The 20065-nt window shown below is 39.0% G+C and overlaps 1 protein-coding gene across 2 annotated transcripts in view; it reads left to right on the top strand.

Moving 5' to 3' along the window:
- The window catches only part of Sypl1 (synaptophysin like 1), a 30069-nt gene that overhangs the window by 2602 nt on the left and 7402 nt on the right, over window positions 1–20065 (top strand). Inside the window, exons 3-4 of one of the 2 annotated variants that reach the window (XM_076550803.1) lie at window positions 8516–8634; window positions 11077–11284. In XM_076550803.1, the coding sequence (XP_076406918.1) occupies window positions 8516–8634; window positions 11077–11284 (327 nt within the window). Of the gene's footprint in view, window positions 1–8515; window positions 8635–8754; window positions 8776–11076; window positions 11285–20065 lie in introns of those variants that run through there. The other variant, XM_042260730.2, reaches the window with a different exon arrangement.

Below are 20065 nucleotides of genomic sequence, written 5' to 3'. Positions count from 1 at the left end.
TGTGATGACTAGCATATTTCTGGCTTGAGTTCAGAGAAAAATATTTGGATGGTTAATAAGGATATATTGTTAGTGATCTCTTCACATTATGTAAGTTGGCAGTGTCCTATATTTACAGGGGGACATACAGACCTAGCTGTTGAGAATACAGGTCAGCAAAGAAGAAAGGAATGGTTAGGAAGGTGGAGAGAAACATCTAGACATCACTGTTAGAATTTCCAGTAAAGAATGCTCAGTAATGTCAGATGCCATGGATCCAAAGCATGCCCTTATTTTTGTAATCAGGAGACTTGATGGCATTAGCAAGAACAGTCTCAGTAAAATCAGAAACCACATTAATGTAGGCTGAGTGGGGTGGTTGTCTGGTGAGGTAATGAAAGTTGACCAGTATTTGGGGATACGGAGAGAGTTGGTGGTATTAGAAAAGTGAAAACTAGTTCCTGTTACAACTCATTTGTTTAAATAATTTGATAAGCAAAAAAAAAAAAAAAATCTTTTGTGTTTTCTACTTCCCTTAAACTATTAAGATTCAGGGCTCAGGTTTAATTTTATTGCTTCATCAAACACTTTTTTCTTTTGGCTTTTTGAGACAGAGTTTCTCTGTGTAGCCCTGGCTGTCCTGGAACTCACTCTGTAGACCAGGCTGGCCTCAAACTCAGATCTGCCTGCATCTGCCTTCTGAGTGCTGGGATTAAAGGCATGGGCCACCACTGCCTAACCATCAAAAATTCTTAAGTATTTTTACCCCCAAGCTGCTGATACTGCTGATTTTTACTAAAGCCCAGCAGTTTTACCCATCAATCCATTTGCTCAGTCAGTGCAAGTGTCAATGTTCTAGAATTAATAACATCTTAGTGTTATTACGAAAATAATTTTGACCTTTGTAGGTTCCTGGAAGAGTCTTGGGAACTCTCAGGGATCTGCAGGCTGAGATTAATTAATGTTTTACTGTAAGAAAAATATTGTTGGCGACCCCAGAAACAGAATAGAGTAAAAGCCTCTGTTTTTGACGTAGCTATGAGTACTTCAGAAAGTAGAGAGAGACTGGGGAGTTGGCTCAGTGTGGGAAGTGCTTGCTGCAGAAACTGAGGACCTGAGTTTAGATGCCCAACAGGTGCACATCTGTAATCTCGGTACTGTGTGATGGAGACAGGTGGGGCTCACTGCCCAGCCAGTCTAGCAGAAATAATAAGTTTCAGGTTCAGTGAAAACACTGCATTTAAAAAAAAAAATTCTAATGGAGAACAACAGAACATACCTCACATTGGCCCTGCAACCCCCAACATGGGCATGCACAAGTTAGTGCACACACTTAAGAAAAGAGAGAGCCACCTAACAACTGAGACCTGGGCCAGTCTCCATGCGGGGAAAAAAAACCACACTGAGCCTGCATCAAATACCCTGAAACATCAAGAAAACCAATTTTTACTTAACTCAGAACTTGTAAGTGGCAACAAATCCTGGTTCTCCGTAATAAAACATATTCGTGTCAACCCAGCCAGCCAAATTAACAGTGAAGGTGCTGATTTACTCTAAAGGCCATAAAAATAACTGAAAAGTCTGAAAAATATTATTATTTATCACATGTGGTCAGAGCATAACATCCTGGAGTTGGTTCTCCTTCTACCTTGTGGGGCCTGGTGATGGAATTCGGGTCATGAGGTGTAGTGGCCAGCATCTTAAGCAGCTGAGCCACTGACCCTGAAAATGATTTAAAAGTAAGTGTGTTTATATTCCTTGGAGATTTACAGCTCTGTACTCAAACATGTTCAGAGTAAAGATGACAAAATGCTTTCAGCATAATGACTAAGAATCAGAAAAGACTTCTAGCTATTTCAGCTATGTCTGAGAAGTCTAAATTCTGAAGGGTTATGGAACTGTTAGCAGAGGTTTGTGTGGTTGTCTGTAGAGGTGGAGAGAGGGTGTAAGAAGCACTTTGATACAGACTTCATTGCTTGTTTCATGAGAGTAACTTGAAATGTCAGCACTCTCAGTGTTTGACTTAGTAAAAACAATAAATGTAATTGGCTTTACATAGGAATAATCTCGTGCAATATATTTCCAGGTATGTTTCTGAATATTTCAGTTGATTCCTTTTAAAACAAAATGTTAAACATGAAGAAATTTAGGTAGATAACTTTGGTTTATCGGTGACACTAAATAGCAGTGAAGATCCTGCAACTGGAAGTGCTTTATTTCAGCACCCGTAAATGAGATGAACGCCAGTATTCCCAGGAGAATTCTGGGAATAAGCAAGGTATATGAATAGGAGATAGAATTGTGACTCTGGCTGTAGGATAGATAGATAATTTACTGAAAATATCAGGCGTGCCCAAGTTTTTTCTACATAAACTTTTATCAGTGAAAAAATTTTTGCACAAAGCCCCTCTATGCATCTGTAATTTGGGTGTACGTTTTAATGTTAGTACCTTAAGCCTATTGTATATTTAGAGCAAATTTCATATGTTTTGTTTTCTTTAGCTTGATTTTTGAGATACTTTTTTATCTATTTTGTTTTCGTTACATAACAAAATACACAAGGAAAATGCTAGTGGTAGAGTTAATACGGAATGGATTAATGTCTGTAGCATTCCAGGAGAATAATAGGTTCTGCCACAGTGAATTAGGTAGAAGCTTTAAAAATAAAATGAGAATGGGGGCATTCTCAGAGGAATATGTACACAACTAAGACATAAACACTGGTGTGTTTCAAAAACAGTACAATGTGACAATCATAACAGTACCTGGCAGAGAATATAGTTCAGCTAAATCTAGAAAGAAAAAGTTGTGGCTGCATTAGCCATGCCATTTATGCCAAATTTGGCAAGTGTTTTGTTTTGTTTCTTAAATACAGACCTGAAGAGCAGTGGACTCCTTTTAAACCAGGTTACATGATCAGATTGCTATTTCAGGTTAGTGTGGCGTCATTACTAAAGTAACTTTGTCCAAAAAAATAAAACAGAGCAAACAAAAACATACAAGTTACAGAGTAATTTAATGTTGTATTAGCCATAAAGGTGAAATTAATTTTTTACTTAACTCTGTATCATCTTTTTTCTTTTTGTTTTTTGAGATAATTTTGTGACCTTGAAGTTCCTGTATAGCCAAGAATGACTGACTTTCTGATCCCCCCTTCACTCTCAGAATGCTAGAATTACAGGCATGCATCTCTACATCTAGTTTATGCAGTACTGGGGATTAAACCCAGGATTTAGTGCATGCTGGGCAAACTCCCTTAACAACTGTGCTGGCTGATTTTATGTCAACTTGCCACACAAACTAGAGTTATCTGAAAGGAGGGAACCTCAGTTGAGAAAATGCCTCCATGAGATCTGGCTGTAAGGCATTTTCTTAATTAGCGATTGATGGAGGAGGGCCCAGCCCTTTGGATCGTGCCATCCCTGTGCTGTTTGTCCTGGGTTCTATAAGAAAGCAGGCTGGCAAGCCATGGGAAGCAAGCCAGTAAGCAGCACTCCTCCAGGACCTCTGCATCAGCTCCTTGCCTCCAGAATCGTGCCCTGTTTGAGTTCCTGTCTTGACTTCCTTTGATGATGAACAGTAATGTGGAAGTATGAGCTGAATAAACCCTTTCTTCCCCAACTTGCTTTTTGGTCGTGGTATTTTGCTGTAGTAATAGAAATTTGAACTAAGACAACTACATTCCCAGCCCCAGTTTATATATGTTTATATTAAATCTTTGAAATCTATAGTATATTTTATATTTACAGCATATCACAATTTAGATGGCAGCATTCATGGTTCAGCAACCATCAGCATCTGATGGCTATTTTATCAGCTGCTGTAGCTTTGGAGCCCACACAATAGAAGATGTGTAATGATTGGAATGAAATTAGAAACAGGAAAAGTTTGTTGAGTGAATCCAGTGAAAGTCAGTAAGGGTTTAAACAGAGAGAGTGGTAGATGTGATACAAGCAGCTTTTAGAAAATGGTTCCAGACTGGATATGCTGGTACAAGCCGCAACACAGGAAGTTGGAGACATAGAGTTATGTGAGTTGAAGGACAGCCTTTTTTCTTTGAAAACTTTTTTTAAAGTTTTCATATTCTGTATAGTCTTACGCAACCTGGTTTTTTTGAATTCAGCATTAGGTTTCTGCATCTCCTCTATATTGATGTGGCAAGCTATAGTTCTTGTATCTTTTTCTTTATTTTATTAAGAATGAGGGGTTGGAGAGATGGCTCAGCTGTTAAGGGCACTTGCTCTTGTAAAGGCCCCAGGTTTGATTCCCAGCACCCATGTGGCAGCTCACAACCATCCATGATTCCAGTTCCAGGGTACACAGACATATGCAAGCAAAACTTTTGACACATGCACACAAATCTTTAAAAAAAAATGGTTTGAGGCACTGTAGGAGGGCAGGGAGCAGGGCAGTAACTAGAGTATCCCTTTTGATATGTAACTGCGTTGTAAGCGTATACTATTACATTCAACGTTCCTATTGCTTTCCCTCCCCCTTTGACAGGCTGTTGCTGTGGACATTCATAGAGAAGTCTGAGTACAGGAGGAAGGGTTTCTTCTTAGATCTTTGACGTAGTGGGTCCTCGGAGACGTTTTTATTACAAGCATTTTTACCTACTTTGTAGCTTGCTTTATATTCAAAAGTTGACTTTTGATTTTAAAGTTCTGTAGTTGAAATGAACTTTTATGTTTAGTGCTTTTTTAAAGAGTCTTATTCTTCTACATGGTCACAGATTTTCTTTTTTAAAAGCTTTTTCATGTAAATTGCAGCTCATTTGAACCATGTATTGATTAGCCTTTTACTAGTTATCTGTTACTGCATAGTAAACTGCCCCAGCTTAGCAACTTACAATAGCAGATATTTATTATCTTTCTATGTGGAAGGAATCAGAGGGTTTGGGTTCAGGACTTCTGAGGTTCTCGTCAGTTATTGGCTATGGTTGTACTAATCTTACAGCCTCTGGCTCACTCATGACTGCTGGCCTTCATAGTTCTGCTTCCAAACTCGGTCATGTGGTTTTAGTCAGACCTTGGTCCCATGTCCTTTAAGTCTCTAAGATGTGCCTGAGGGGGTTGAGGGTATAGTGGTAGAACTCGGCACAGCATGCTCAGGGTCTTGAGTCCAGTCCCTAGCATGTGGCACGGAAGACACACATACTGGATACAGTGGCTCATACCTGTGTCTCCAGCACTCAAGGAGGATCACCATGGGCTCCAGGGCACCCTGGGGTACATATATGAGACCCTTTGTCAAAAACAAAAGCACAGAAGTTGTCTGAATAGTCTGAGTATCCTTCCAACATAGCAGTGAGCTTCTTGGAGTAATGAGAAAGTTCAAGAGAATACAAAAAGGAAAAATAAGTTGGAGGTGGGAAGGTTGTTTACTTGTTTTAGGTAAAGTCTCATCTATCTCTGCTGGCCAAGAACTCACTGTGTAGCCAAAGGTGTCCTTCAATTTATGGCTCTCCTTCCTCTACCTCCCAAGTGATGGGGTCACAGGTATGTCCATCTTATTCAGTGTTGGGGATCAAGCCCAGGGTTTCTTGCATGGTAGGCAAGCAAGCTACCGGTTGAGCTATATCCACAGGCCAGAAATAGCAGTCCTATTACAGTGTAATCTTAAACGGAACCTGTTTCTTCTGCTGCATTCAGTGCTCTGTGTAGTTCAAATTCAAGGGAAAGTAAGCTCTTCCTCTTAATGGAAGGTGTGCCAAAGTATCTGGACGTACCTTTTGGTCACCAGTCTGTTTCTGGCCTCTTTAGTTTGATCTATTGGTTCAGTTTGTTTACATCAATTTTCTTTTTTCTAACCTTAAATTTGAGTTTACTCCCAAGTTTCAGTTCTTGCTTTTCTTCCACCCAGTGTATTCATGTATTTTTATTCTAAGAGAATATCCATATCCCTTGGTACCTATGGAATCTTATCAGAAGATCTCAAACTGTATGTAGACATTGCGTCAGGCTCTTCATATCTGATATATGTGTGACACATATATTTTTTATTTATATTTATTAACACACATATATTTCTTCTTTGGAGAAACCTTCAATTATTATTATGATAATATCATGAGAAACAATGTCTAGTGTGTTAGTTTTCTATTGTTTAATATAATTGAGAGTAATCCACCTAAAACAAGAAACTGTTTTAGATTCATGGTTTCTGTGGTTATGGTCCATGGTTGGCTGGCTCAGTCCCTTTTGGGCCTGTGGTAAATAGTACATGGTTTAACAACTCTACTTCAGAACAACCCAGAAGCAGAGAGAGACAGATAAGGCCAGGTTCCCAATATTTCTTTGGAAAGAATGACTTTTCTTTCAGTAAGACCCCACTTCTAAAGGTTCTACTACTTGCTCATCATGCTGTAGGCTGGCAGCATGTCCTGGTGTCTAGGGAACACTCAGCTAGACTGTAGTATCCCGTATTTAACACTATAGGCTTTGATAGGAATTGTACATAGAAATGTTTCTACTGCTTGATGTGTGTAGCTATCAGCAGAGAGACCCATATCTCTTTAGTTTTCTATTCTAGGGAAGGATGGACAGTAAGTGTGGTTGTAACACAAATCTTAAAAGGTCTTATTAATTAAAAAACAAAAACAAAAACAAAAAAAAAACCCCTGGAGCCAGATATTAGGGTGAATGCTGAAAAATCAGAGAAACAGAACAAGCTACAGCCAATCTCACCTCGCCAACTCCTCAACTGATCCTGTTTCCACAAATCCTCAGACTGAAAGCCTCTGAGTCCTCACCCCTGAGGGTCTCAGTTGAACTGCTGCTAAAAAGCCTCTAGTGCCTGGTCTTCATGCTCTATATACCTTTCTGCTTCCTGCCATCACTTCCTGGGATTAAAAGCATGTGTCCTTCCCAAGCAAAGTCATGAGATCTCAAGTGCTGGAATTAAAGGTGTGTGCCACCACCCTTGGCTCTGTTTCCAGTGTGGCTTTGAACTCACAGAGATCCAGATGGATCTCTGCCTTCGAGTGATAGGATTAAAGGTGTGTGCCACCATGCCTGACCTCTATGTCTAATTTGGTGGCTGGCTCTGTTCTCTGATTCCCAGATAAATTTTATTGGGGTACACAAATAAAACATCACCACATGTGGTACCTTAGGCAGTCTTACATGTGAGCAAAAAGACATGAAACAGTATACAAAGAGTTGGTATTAGAGGAGGACGGCAAAGCTCCCGTGGGGGAGTGAACATGTGTTAGAGTCGGCAAAGGGACTAGCCAGTGAAGACCCCGCAGGAGCTGTCTAGTGACTGGACAGCAGCTATGCAATATGTAGGAAGTTAAGGGAAAGGAACAAATAGCAACGTATGAGAATTAAAGATACAAGGGAAGTAAAGGATATTCAAGAACTCAGGAGCTGTTTGAGGGCTTTGAGTAGAGGGAATCTATTCTGCCTTATATTTGTGTTTAAATTGCAGAGGCTGTTATATAAGTAGTGCACTGAAGTTGTGGCAAAGAAGAAATCAGGAATCAAGGCTGTTGTGCAGAATCCTGCCAAGATGTGATGTGATAGTCATTTAGATTAGAGGTGGTGATAAGTAGATTGCACATGTATTTTGAAAATAAGAACTATTGACATTTACTGAATTACTGAATTTTCAAATATGATAGCACCCAAAATTAAGTATTTTTGTTGTGGGAAAAATTTAGAAGACAAAAAGAAATTATAAATCTTGTATCTTGTGTTGCACTGAGAGATGACCACTATTCAAAATTTTCATGTATAACCCTTCTGGGTTTTACCCTCTTTGTATGTAGATATGGATACACAAATAGTGTATTGTATGAACAAATTCTGTATGTAATGAGCATGTTGCTATGTTATTAAGTGATCTCCAATATTTTAGCAGTTAAAAGGTTATTCTGTTATAGAAATGAATTCTAGTTTATGTGACTCTCTAACAGTACTTAGGATGCTTCTGGTTTTTTTCTGTTATAAATAGAATTTAAGGAAGCATTATTATATTTTTAATCATATGCATAGTTGAAAAAAAATCAAATTGCTTTTTGGAACCCAGAAATACTTGAAAGTGATGTTTCTCAAGTTCATAAAGTAGAATAGAATCTCTTCCTTTATAACCTTTTGTTTTCAACAGTTCACTGATTACTTGAGCCCAAAACAAAAACACCTTCCATTTACTCCTGTTTAAAATTTTGATAGGGAAAAATGAGTCTTATTTGCATTTCTTTGCTTTTTGTTTTTGAGACAGGGTCTTTATTTATTACCTCTGGCTGTCCTGGAATTCTCAGAGTCTATGTAGAGCAGGCAGGCCTTGAATTCAAAGCAATCTACCTGCCTCTGCCACCATGCCCAGCAAGTCTTCTCTGAATTTCATATTGTATGGGAAAATAGAATCACATTTGTTGACATTCGCACATTTTTTAATATTTTTAGTATGTGGCTAGTAATTTCTAGAATACTTGTGAGCCAGCATCTAATGATCAGTGCACGTAGGTTTTAACGGCCTTGGTTCGAGTGCAGTAATGCTTCTCTCTTCTCTTTTTTGGTCTCATTTTATGTAGTTTGCGTCCATCTTTGCTTTTGCCACCTGCGGCGGGTTTAAGGGCAAAACAGAAATTGAAGTGAGTTGTCCGAAAGGTGACAATGGGACGGTCACAGCTGCTTTTGGTTATCCATTCAGGTGAGTTTGTAAAATCATTGAACAACTGCTTTTGGTTATCCATTCAGGTGAGTTTGTAAAATCATTGAACAACTGCTTTTGGTTATCCATTCAGGTGAGTTTGTAAAATCATTGAACAACTGCTTTTGGTTATCCATTCAGGTGAGTTTGTAAAATCATTGAACAACTGCTTTCGACTTCATATTTAGTCCCTAGGGTTTCTACCTGGTCTGGACTCGGGCAGAAGCCTGGACTCTGAGCAGTCACAGCACTTGCAGGAAGACGTGTCAAGATGGCTGCTCTGGGGAGCAGACCATATGCACGCTCTCATGTGCGTGCACTTAGACAAATTTTCCAGCATTTATTCATGGAAGGTGTAGAGTAGTTTAGATTTGTATCTTCACTTGGGATTTTTACTCAGATGGTGGTACAGACCAGTGCCTGTCTGCAAACCTTTTCTGGTCTCCAATGAGGGAAATATACAAAGGGGAATATATTTGTTACTTCCTAGCTGCTGAGACCAAATATGTGACAGAAATAAGACAGGGAAGAATTGCTTTGGTCCACAGTTTCAGGAAGCTGTACCACAGTAAGTTGGCTTTATGAACTTGGGCAGAAAATCATGGTAGTGAAAATTTGTGCCAGAGGTGGTTCTTCATCTCATGGTGAAGCAAGCATGTCCCCAAATGTTCTTCCTCTAACAAAACCCCTTGCTAAAGTTTCCAGAACCTGCCATAATAATGTCACCAGGGAGCCAAGCATTCATTACATGAGTTTATATGAGACATTTCATATTAAAATCATAACAGAGGGGCCAGGTGTGCTGTCACATGCCTTTAATCTCAGCACTCAGGAGGCAAACGCAGGTGGGTCTCAATGAGTTTGAAGACTGCCTTGGTCTTCATAACAAGTTCCAGGATAGCCAAGAGAACAGAGAAGAGACTCTGTCTCAAGAGAGAGAAAGGGAGAGGGAGGGAGGGAGGGGTGGGGGGTGGGGGGAGAGAGAGAGAGAGAGAGAGAGAGAGAGAGAGAGAGAGAGAGATCAAATGATAGAAAGCAAACATTTAGAAACTTAGTCCTATGACATTGTCTTGACATTCTGTCCTATCACAGTAGATTAGAAATGGGGAAATGGAGACTGTTCTATTCGTAAGCCACTTTACTACCAAGGAGCAAACTTAGTTTATCAAGATAGACATTTCTCGTGTTTCTGCATTATGAATTAATAGTGTTTTATGTCATTTTAAGACATATATAAAGTATACTTGTTTCTTAAGTATAAAACCATATTTTACTTTTAAAGGAAAGTAACAGTAGCAGGTCTCTTCTGTGTGACTTCAGTTTCCACTGAAAAGTCTATTGTGAATATCTATGTCTAAAATATGAATCTTCTGCTTAGCTTTGCTTTAGTTAACCTCTCTCAAAGACTCAATTTTCTAACCAATACATTGGAAATAAAATATTTTAAGGATGTTTTGATAGTTAACTTTTTTTGAGGCAAGATTTTACTATGTAGCCCTGGTTGGTCAGGAACTTGCTATGTAGACCAGGCTAACCCAAGAACTCGTAGAGATCTGCATCTGCCTTTCTCTGTTTCCTGAGTGCTAGAACTAAAGGCCTGCACTACTACACTCTGCAAATAAAATATTACATTAAAGATCCGTATATCCTGAGAGCTTGCTAATCACCAAAGCCTTTCTATCTCTTACCTGTTTATTTTGTTATGGTAACCATCATCTTTAATGACAATTGGTTTTCTAATTTACAAATGGGTAAATGTAAGGCCATGTGAATTTTCCTTTAGCAGCTCATTAATCAAGGGCTGAAATATGAATCAGGAGGCTGGAGAGATGGCTCAGCAGTTAAGAACACTGGCTGCTCTTTCCGAGGACCTAGGTTCAGTTCCCAGCCCCAACACATGGCTCACAATTGTCTGAACTGTGGTTCCAGAGGATCTAATGCCCTCCTCTGGCCTCTGCAGGTGTGAAGCACACAGGCACTGATGCAGGCAAAACAGCCATACACATGAAATACAAATCAAAACCAAGTCTCCGGGTTGGTTGAAAATATCTTTTTAAAAAAGGAAGAAAAATACCATTGTGATTGTTTCTCTTGGAACTAGTGACACATATCTCTGTCTCCTAGAATAGAAATGTGAGTTGTAAAAGACTTTTTATAATCGCTTCTAATATTATACATTTTTATTGCAGGAAGATAGTATCTAAATGTTAGAACTGTTTGACGCCATTTATGTTCAGTCTGCCATAAACCTATTACTGAATAAATTTATGGTTATATGTAGTATGAAATTTTTGGTTTAGTTAAGTATTTGAATCTTTTTCTAAAAAGAAAATGTTTTTAGTGTATTTGGGGAATATATTTTGAAATGTCAATATTTTGCTTAAGTATTTCTCTGTTAAGAGTCCAGTGATTCCTGTATTTATTTAAGTCTTTTTTTAATAGATTGAATCAGGCATCGTTCCATTCACCCCCGAATGTCAATGTGTGTGCTGTGAAATGGGAGGACCACGTCCTCATAGGTGACTACTCCTCTTCCGCACAGTTCTATGTCACGTTCGCCGTCTTTATGTTCCTCTACTGCATTGCGGCCCTTGTGCTCTATGTAGGCTACACGAACCTCTACCGGGATAGTCGCAAACTTCCCATGATTGTAAGTAATCAGCCTCTGTCTCTACAAAATAATGTGGACAAGTATAAGCTAAGTTACATTTAAAGGTAAATAGAGGATTTCTTATTAGAAATCCAAATTACCCACATAAGTGTGTTTGATAGGAGGAGAGCTTTCTTCAGTTACTAAGTTTAATCCAATTTTCATAGCTTGTTTATACTTCAGAGAGAGTTGGTTTTGGTTTTATAAACCTGGAAAACCTCGAATATTTGATTAAATCATTAAGTTTTAAGTAGCTAAAGGTTAAGAGGTTAAGAAATTTGTATCTTAGTCGGGCAGTGTTGGAACACACTTTTAATCCCAGCACTCAGAAGGCAGAGGCTGCCCGATCTCTGTGAGTTCGAGGCCAGCCTGAGCTGTAGAGTGAGTTCTAGGAAAGGTGCCAAAGCTACACAGAAACCCTGTCTTGAAGAAAAAAAAAACAAACAAAAAAAGAAATTAATATCTCTAATTTGAAGAATTGCAGATTGTACTAGTCAGATCTTTACTTCTCACCTCTTTTCTCTTTCCTCAAAACTCCTTTTATGCCACTGTCATTTTTTCGCGAGCTTAATTTTATTTATTGGCAAAGCATGACCCAAAGATCAAATCTGAATTTTTTTAAATAAAATGTTTAGCTCTACCTTATGCATTGTATACGACTACTTTTATGCTAAACTCTGACTCAGATAATTCTTATTCATTGTCACTGGGATCAGCAAGTTACATTTGATCCTTTGAGATGCCAACAAAGGATTTGGATTTGAAAACTTGATACCTTTCTTAGAGCTTCTGAGTCTACTGATCTAGAAATCACATAATCTTCGAGGTTAAGGGAATAGCCTGTCCTTCCTGCATTATCAGTGGCAAGTCCAGAGATAAGCCATGGTTTTATGTTAGACCTCCACTATAAAGGAATAGCTTTAAAGTCAGTGGTAATGTGCAGATTCTTGTGATGCTAGACATTTATATCTATGAGAAGAAGCACTGAAGTCTTCGAAGAAGTTGTGAATTTACTTAAAGAGAAAGCTGCCTTAATATGAAGGAATTATTAAGATAAGTTATACTTACCAGTTTATTTTTAATTTTTGCTGCTTGGATCATAGGAATGTAAATGGTAAGTAAAGAACAAAATAGTTTTATATCATGCACATTTACTATTTCTTGTGTCTGGAAAAGTATAAGAAAGCTAGTTGTTTTCATAAAATGTTTCTGGCTATTAACATTTTAAATGTTTATTCATTACAAATTAGGACATTTCAGGCTTTGCCTTAAAAGTGACTAGATTGGTCGTACTGATAATGTTTTTATTTTTTGTTTGTTTGTTTTGTTTTTCGAGACAGGGTTTCTCTGTGTAGTCCTGGCTGTCCTGGAACTTGCTCTTTAGACAAGGCTATCCTTGAACTCAAAGAAATCCACCTACCTCTGCCCTCTGCTTCCCAAGCATTGGGGAAAAATCTTTTTTTTTTTTTTTTTTTTTTCATTTTTCATTTTGTCATTATGCCAACAAATTCCTTTTTACTAAAAACAATGAGCCCTTTCTTGGATTTTATCTAATAATTTAAAAATTATTGTATTTAAGGTCTAGTTGTAGAGAGCTTTCTTTGTGATAAAACTAAAACAATCTAGTTGTATATCATTTAGGGAGTCAGAATATTTTTCTGTATTATAATGATGTTATTTGTAATACAGATATTTCAGAGTTGGTTTCATCAATGTTTTTTGCTAGTATAACGTAGGATGAGTACTTTTTTTGTTTTGCTGTTTTTGAGATAGGCCTCATGTAGCATAGGCTGATCTGCTAACTAGCCAAAGATGAACTTGAACCTTCTGAACCTCTTGAACCTTCTACATCTGCAGTGCTGGGAATACAGGTCTATATTACCATGCTCAGCAAAATGAATGCTTCTTCCTTCCTCCCTCCCCTCCCCTCCCCTCCCCTCCCCTCCCCTCCCCTCCCCTCCCCCCCCCCCTCCTCCCTCCCTCCCTCCCTCCCTCCCTCCCTCCCTCCCTCCCTCCCTCCCTCCCTTCTTTCTTTCTTTCTTTCTTTCTTTCTTTCTTTCTTTCTTTCTTTCTTTCTTTTTCTATTATCAGCTTGATACGGTATAAATTCTTATACTATATAGTGACATGTTTCATTGAGGCTTGCCCAGCAATTGAGTAAAGCCAAAACTTATTATAAGCCACAGTCATCCTAGGGTCCCCCCTGCTATATAGCCTGCCTGGTTCTGTGGGTTGCAGTCTGATTGTTCTTTGCTTTATATCTAGTATCCACTTATGAGTGAGTACATACCATGTTTGTCCTGGGTTTGGGTTACCTCACTCAGGATGATATTTTCTAGTTCCATCCATGTTTCTTATGTATAAAAGTAAAACTCAGTAGCTGGAGAGATGGCTTAGCAGTTAAGAGCACATACTGTTCTTCTGGAAGGCTTGAATTCAGTTCCCAGCACCCATGTTAAGATGCGCCTAACTCTCCATAGCTCCAGCGGGATCCAGTACCTTCTAATGGCATCCCTGACCCTACCTAGACAGAAACAGACAGACAGATAGACAGACACACACACACACACACACACACACACACACACACACACACAGAATTTAAAATAATAAAAGCATTTTTTTTATATTTTATTTTATTTAAAAATTCTTTTTCATTTTACATACCAACCACAGTTCCTCCTCCCTCCCCTTCTCTCAACCCCCCCCCCCACCTCCCACCCCACCATACCTCCATCTACTCCTCATAGGGGGTAAGGCCTCCTTTGGATAGTTAGTCAACACAGCCTAGCATATCAAATTGGGACAGGACCAAGCTCCTCCCGCCTGGATCAAGGCTAAGCAGGGCATCCCACCATAGGGAATGAGCTCTAAAAAGCCAGTTCATGTACCCAGGATAAGTCCTGGTCCTTCTGCCAGGGGCCCCACAAACAGATCAAGCCACCCAACTGTCACTCACATTCAGAGGGCCTAGTTTGGTCTCATGCAGGCACCCCAGCTGTCAGTCCAGAGTCTGTGAGCTCCCATTAGCTTGGGTCAGTTGTCTCTATGGTTTTCCCCATCATGATCTTGACCCCCCCCCACACACACACACACACCTTGCTCCTATAATCCTTCCTCCCTCTCTTCAACTGAACTCCAGGAGCTCTGCCAAGGGGCTCTGCATCTGCTTCCATCAGTCACTGGATGTAGGTTCTGGATGACAACTAGGGTAGACACCAGTCTGAGTGCAGGAGAAGGCTAGTTCAGGCATCCTCTCCACCATTGCTAAGAATCTTGGTTGGGGTCATCCTTGAGGGTATCTGGGGATTTCCTTAGAACCAGATTCCTCCCTAACCCCCAATGGCTCCCTCTGTCCAGATATCTCTTTCATTACTCTCCTCCGTCCCTCCCCCCAACTTGGCCATCTCGATCCCTCATGTTCCCACTCCCCTCCATTCCCTCCCCACTACCCTTCCTCCCAGTTTACCCAGGAGGACTTAGCCATTTCCCTTTCTTGGGATGATCAAAGCATGACCCTCTTAGGGTCCTCCTCTTTACCTAGCTTCTCTGGGGTTGTGGGTTGGAGCCTGGTTATCCTTTGCTTTGTGTCTAATATCCATTTACAAGTGAGTACATACCATATTTGTCTTTCTGGGTCTGGGTTACCTCACTTAGGATGATTTTTTTTCTAGTTCTATCCATTTGCCTTCAGATTTCTTGGCGTCCTTGTTTTTAACAGCTGAGTAATACTCCATTGTGTAAATGTCCCACATTTACTTTATTCATTTATCAATTGAGGAGCATCTAGATTGTTCCCAGCTTCTGGCTATTACAAATAATGCTGCTATGAACATAGTTGAGCATGTATCCTTGTGGTATGATTGAGCATCTTTTGGGTATATGCCCAAGAGTGGTAGTGCTGGGTCTTGAGGTAGGTTGATTCCCAATTTTCTAAGAAATTACCATACTGATTTCCAGAGTGGCTGTACAAGATTGCACTCCCACCAGCAGTGGAGGAGTGTTCCCTTTTTTTCACATCCTCTACAACATAAATTGTCAATATTTTTGATCTTAGCCATTCTAACAAGTATAAAGATGGAATCTCAGTGTCGTTTTGATTTGCGTCTCCCTGATGACTAAGGATGTTGAGCACTTCCTTAAATGTCTTTAGGCCATTTGAGATTCTTCTGTTGAGAGTTCTCTGTTTAGGTCTGTACCCCATTTTTTAATTGGATTATTTAGTATTTTGATATTTAGTTTCTTGAGTTCTTTATATATTTTGGAGATCAGCCTTCTGTTAGATGTGGGGTTTGTAAAGATCTTTTCTCATTCTGTAGGCTGCCATTTTGTCTTATTGACCGTATCCTTTGCCTTACAAAAGCTTCTCAGTTTCAGGAGGTCCCATTTATTAACTGTTGTTCTCAGTGACTGTGCTACTGGTGTTATGGTCTCCTGTGCCAATGCATTCAAGACTACTTCCCACTTTCTCTTCTATCAGGTTCAGTGTAACTGGATTTATGTTCAGGTCTTTGATCCACTTGGACTTAAGTTTTGAGCATGGTGACAAATATGGATCTATTTGCAGCCTTCTACATGTTGACATCCAGTTATGCCAGCACCATTTGTTGAAGATGCTTTCTTTTTCCATTGTACAATTTTGGATTCTTTGTCAAAAATTGGGTGTTCTAGGTGTGTGGATCAATGTTAGGGTCTTCAATTTGATTCCATTGACCCATGTGTCTGGTTTTATGCCAATACCAAGCTGTTTTTACTATAGCTCTATAACAGAGCTTGAAGTCAGGGATGGTGATGCCTTCGGAAGTTCCCTTATTGTATAGGATTGTTTTAGCATATGAAGTTGAGTATTGTTCTTTCCAGGTCTGTGAAGTATTGTGTTGGGATTTTGATGGAGATTGCATTGAATCTGTAGATTGCTTTTGGTAAGATTGCCATTTTTACTATGTTGATCCTACCTATCCAAGAGCATGGGTGATCTTTCCATTTCCTGAGATTTTTTTTTCAAAAACAAAAACTTAAAGTTCTTGTCGTACGGGTCTTTCACTTGTTTGATTTTATTTTATGTTATTTGTAGCTGTTATAAAGGGTGATGTTTCTCTGATTTCTTTCTCAGCCTGTTTATTATTTGTATATAGGAGGGCTACTTTTTTTTTTTTTTTTTTGAGTTAATCTTGTATCCTGCCAGCTTACTGAAGGTGTTTATCAGCTGTAGGAGTTTCCTGGTAGAATTTTTGGGGTCACTTATGTATACTATGAAATCATCTGCAAATAGTCAAAGTTTGACTTCTTCCTTTCCAATTTGTATCCCTTTGATCTCCTTTTGTTGTCTTATTGCTCTAGCTAGAACTTTGAGTACTTACTGTATATTGAATAGATATGCAAAGAGTAGACAGCCTTGTCTTGTTCCTGATTTTAGTGGAATCGCTTTGAGTTTCTCTCCATTTAGTTTGGTGTTGGCTGTTGGCTTGCTGTATATGGCCTTTATTATGTTTAGATATGTTCCTTGTATCCCTGATGTCTCTAAGACCTTTATCATGAAGAGGTGTTGGATTTTGTCAAAGGCGTTTTCACATCTAATGAAATGATCGTGTAGTTTTTTTTCTTTCAGTTTGTTTATATGGTGGGTTACATTAACAGATTTTTGGATGTTGAACCATCTCAGCATCTCTAGGATGAAGCCTACTTGATCATGGTGGATTTTTTTGGGGGGGAGGGGAGTAGTGGGGGAGATGTGTTTTTGGATTCGGTTTGCCAATATTTTGTTGAATATTTTCACATCATTGTTCATGAGAGCGATTGTAATTCTCTTTCTTAGTTTCTTCTTTGTGTGGTTTGGGTATCAGTGTAACTGTAGCCTCGTAAAAAGAGTTTGGCAATGTTCCTCTTGTTTCTATTGTGTGGAACAATTTGTATTAGCTCTTTGAAATTCTGGTAGAATTCTGTGCTGAAACCATTTGGCCCTGGGTTTTTTTTGGTTGAGAGACGTTTAATGACTGTGTCTATTTCCTTAGGAGTTATAGGTCTATTTAAATTGTTTATCTGATCATGATTTAATTTTGGTATGTGGTGCCTATCCAGAAAATTGTTCATTTCTTTTACATTTTCCAATTTTGTGGAGTACAAGTTTTTGAAGTGTGACCTCATGAATCTCTGGATTTCCTCAGTGTCTGTTGCTAGGTCCCCCTTTTTGTTTCTGATGATGTTAATTTGGATATTCTCTCGCCTTTTGGTTAGTTTGGGTAAGGGTTTGTCTATCTTCTTGATTTTCTCAAAGAACCAACTCTTTGCTTCATTAATTCTTTGTATTGTTCTCTTTGTTTCTATTTTATTGATTTCGGCCCTCAATTTGATTATTTTTTGTTGTCTGCTCTTCCTAGGTGACGTTCCTTCTTTTTGTTTTAGAGCTTTCAGGTGTTTTGTTAAGTCACTAGTGTGAGATTTCTCCAAATTCTTTATGTGGGCACTTGGTGCTATGAACTCTCCTCTTAGCACTGCTTTCATAGTGTCCCATAAGTTTAGGTATGTTGTGCATTCATTTTCATTGAATTCTAGGAAGTCTTTAATTTTTTTCTTTATTTCTTCCTTGACCCAGTGATGATTTAGATGAGCATTGTTCAGTTTCCATGAGTTTGTAGGCTTTCTGCAATTTGTGTTGTTGTTGTATTCTAACTTTAAGCCATGGTGCTCTGATAAGATACAGGAGGTTATTCCAATTTTTTGTATCTGTTGAGGTTTGCTTTTTGACAGAGTAAGTGGTCGATTTTAGGGAAGGTTCCACGAGGTGCTGAGAAAAAGGTATATTCTTTTGTGTTTGGGTGAAATGTTCTGTAGATATCTGTTAAGTCCATTGAGTCATAACATCCATTATTTCTCTGTTAAGTTTCTGTCTGGCAGACCTGTCCATTGGTGAGAGTGGGGTGTTGAAGTCTCCCACTGTTAGGGTGCGGGGTTTTGATGTGTGATTAGTAAAGTGTCTTTTACAGATGTAGGTGCCCTTGTATTTGGGACATAAATGTTCAAAATTGAGACTTCATCTTGATGGATTTTTCCTGTGATGAATATGAAATGTCCTTCTCCATCTCTTTTGATTAATTTTAGTTTGAAGTCTATTTTGTTAGATATTAGGATAGCTACACAATCTTGTTTCTTAGGTCCATTTGATTGAAATATTTTTTCCCAACTCTTTACTCTGAGATGATGTCTGTCTTTGAGGTTGAGGTGTTTTTCTTGTATGCATCAGAAGGATGGATACTGTTTTCATACCCATTATGTTAGCCTGTGTCTTTTTATAGGCGAGTCCATTGATACTAAGAGATATTAATGACCAGTGATTGATAATTCCTGTTAATTTGGGTTTTGGTGGTGTGGGTGGTAGTGTGTGTTTCTCTTCTTTGGGATTTGCTGGTGTGAGGTTTATCTATTGCCTGTATTTTTGTGGATGCAGCTAACTTTCTTGAGTTGGAGTTTTTTTTCCTAGTACTTTCTATATGGCTGGAATTGTGGGTATGTATTGTTTAAATCTGGTTTTGTCATGGAATATCTTGTTTTCTCTGTCTGTGGTGATTGAAAGTTTTGCTGGGTATTATAGTCTGGGCTGGCATCTGTGGTCTCTTAGCGTCTGCAGAAAGTCTGTCCAGGACCTTCTGGCTTTCAGAGTTTCCATTGAGAAGTCAGGTGTAATTCTGATAGGTCTGCCTTTGTATGTTACTTGGCCTTTTTCCTTAGCTGCTGTTTATATTCTTTATTTGTTCTGTATGTTTAGTGGTTTGGTTATTATGTGGTGAGGGACTTCCCCCCCCACACTTTGGTCCAGTCTATTTGGTGTTCTATAAGCTTCTTGTCTTTTCATAAACATATCCTTCTTTAAGTTGGGAAAGTTTTCTTCTGTGAGTTTGTTTTTTGTTTTTCTGGTTTTTTGTTTTGTTTTGTTTTGTTTTGTTTTTGTTTTTGTTTTTCGAGACAGGGTTTCTCTGTGTAGCTTTGCGCCTTTCCTGGAACTCACTCTGTAGCCCAGGCTGGCCTCAAACTCACAGAGATCTGCCTGCCTCTGCCTCCCGAGTGCTAGGATTAAAGGCGTGTGCCACCACCGCCTTTTTTTTTTTAAAGATTTATTTTCTATGTAGACAGTGTTCTGCCTGCATATATGGCTGCAGGCCAGAAGAGGGCACCAGATCTCATTACAGATGGTTGTGAGCCACCATGTGGTTGCTGGGTATTGAACTTAGGACCTTTGGAAGAGCAGTCAGTGCTCTTAACCGCTGAGCCATCTCTCCAGCCCTCTTCTGTGATTTTGTTGAATATATTTTCTGTGCCTTTGAGCTGTAATTCTCCTTCTTCTATTACTATTATTCTTAGGTTTGATCTTTTATCATGTCCCAGATTTTCTGGATGTGTTGTGTTAAAAAATTTGCTTTAACATTTTCATTGATGGATGAATCTGTTTCCTCATCATGTCCTTAAAGCCTGAGAGTCTCTCTTCCATGTCTCGTAGTCTGTTGGCTATGCTTGCATCTGCGGTTTCTGTTCATTCACTCAGATTTTCCTTTCCCAGAATTCCCTCAGTTTATGTTCTCTTTATTGCCTATATTTCAATTTTCAGGTCTTTAACTGCTTCCTTCACTTGTTTGATCCCCGCCCCTCACCGGCTTTCTGTACAGGATTTATTGACTTCTTCTAATTGTCTTTTCCTCCATTTCTTAAAGGGAATTTTTCATTTCCCTTTAATGGCCTCTATCATCTTCATAAAGTTATTATTAAGGTTGTTTTCTTTTGCTTCATCTG

This window comes from Peromyscus maniculatus, chromosome 14 (genome assembly GCF_049852395.1).
Source record: "Peromyscus maniculatus bairdii isolate BWxNUB_F1_BW_parent chromosome 14, HU_Pman_BW_mat_3.1, whole genome shotgun sequence".
In the NCBI taxonomy this organism is placed as follows: domain Eukaryota; kingdom Metazoa; phylum Chordata; class Mammalia; order Rodentia; family Cricetidae; genus Peromyscus; species Peromyscus maniculatus.
The sequence above is the reverse complement of the archived record's forward strand: the minus strand, read 5'-3'. Positions and strand labels throughout refer to the sequence as shown.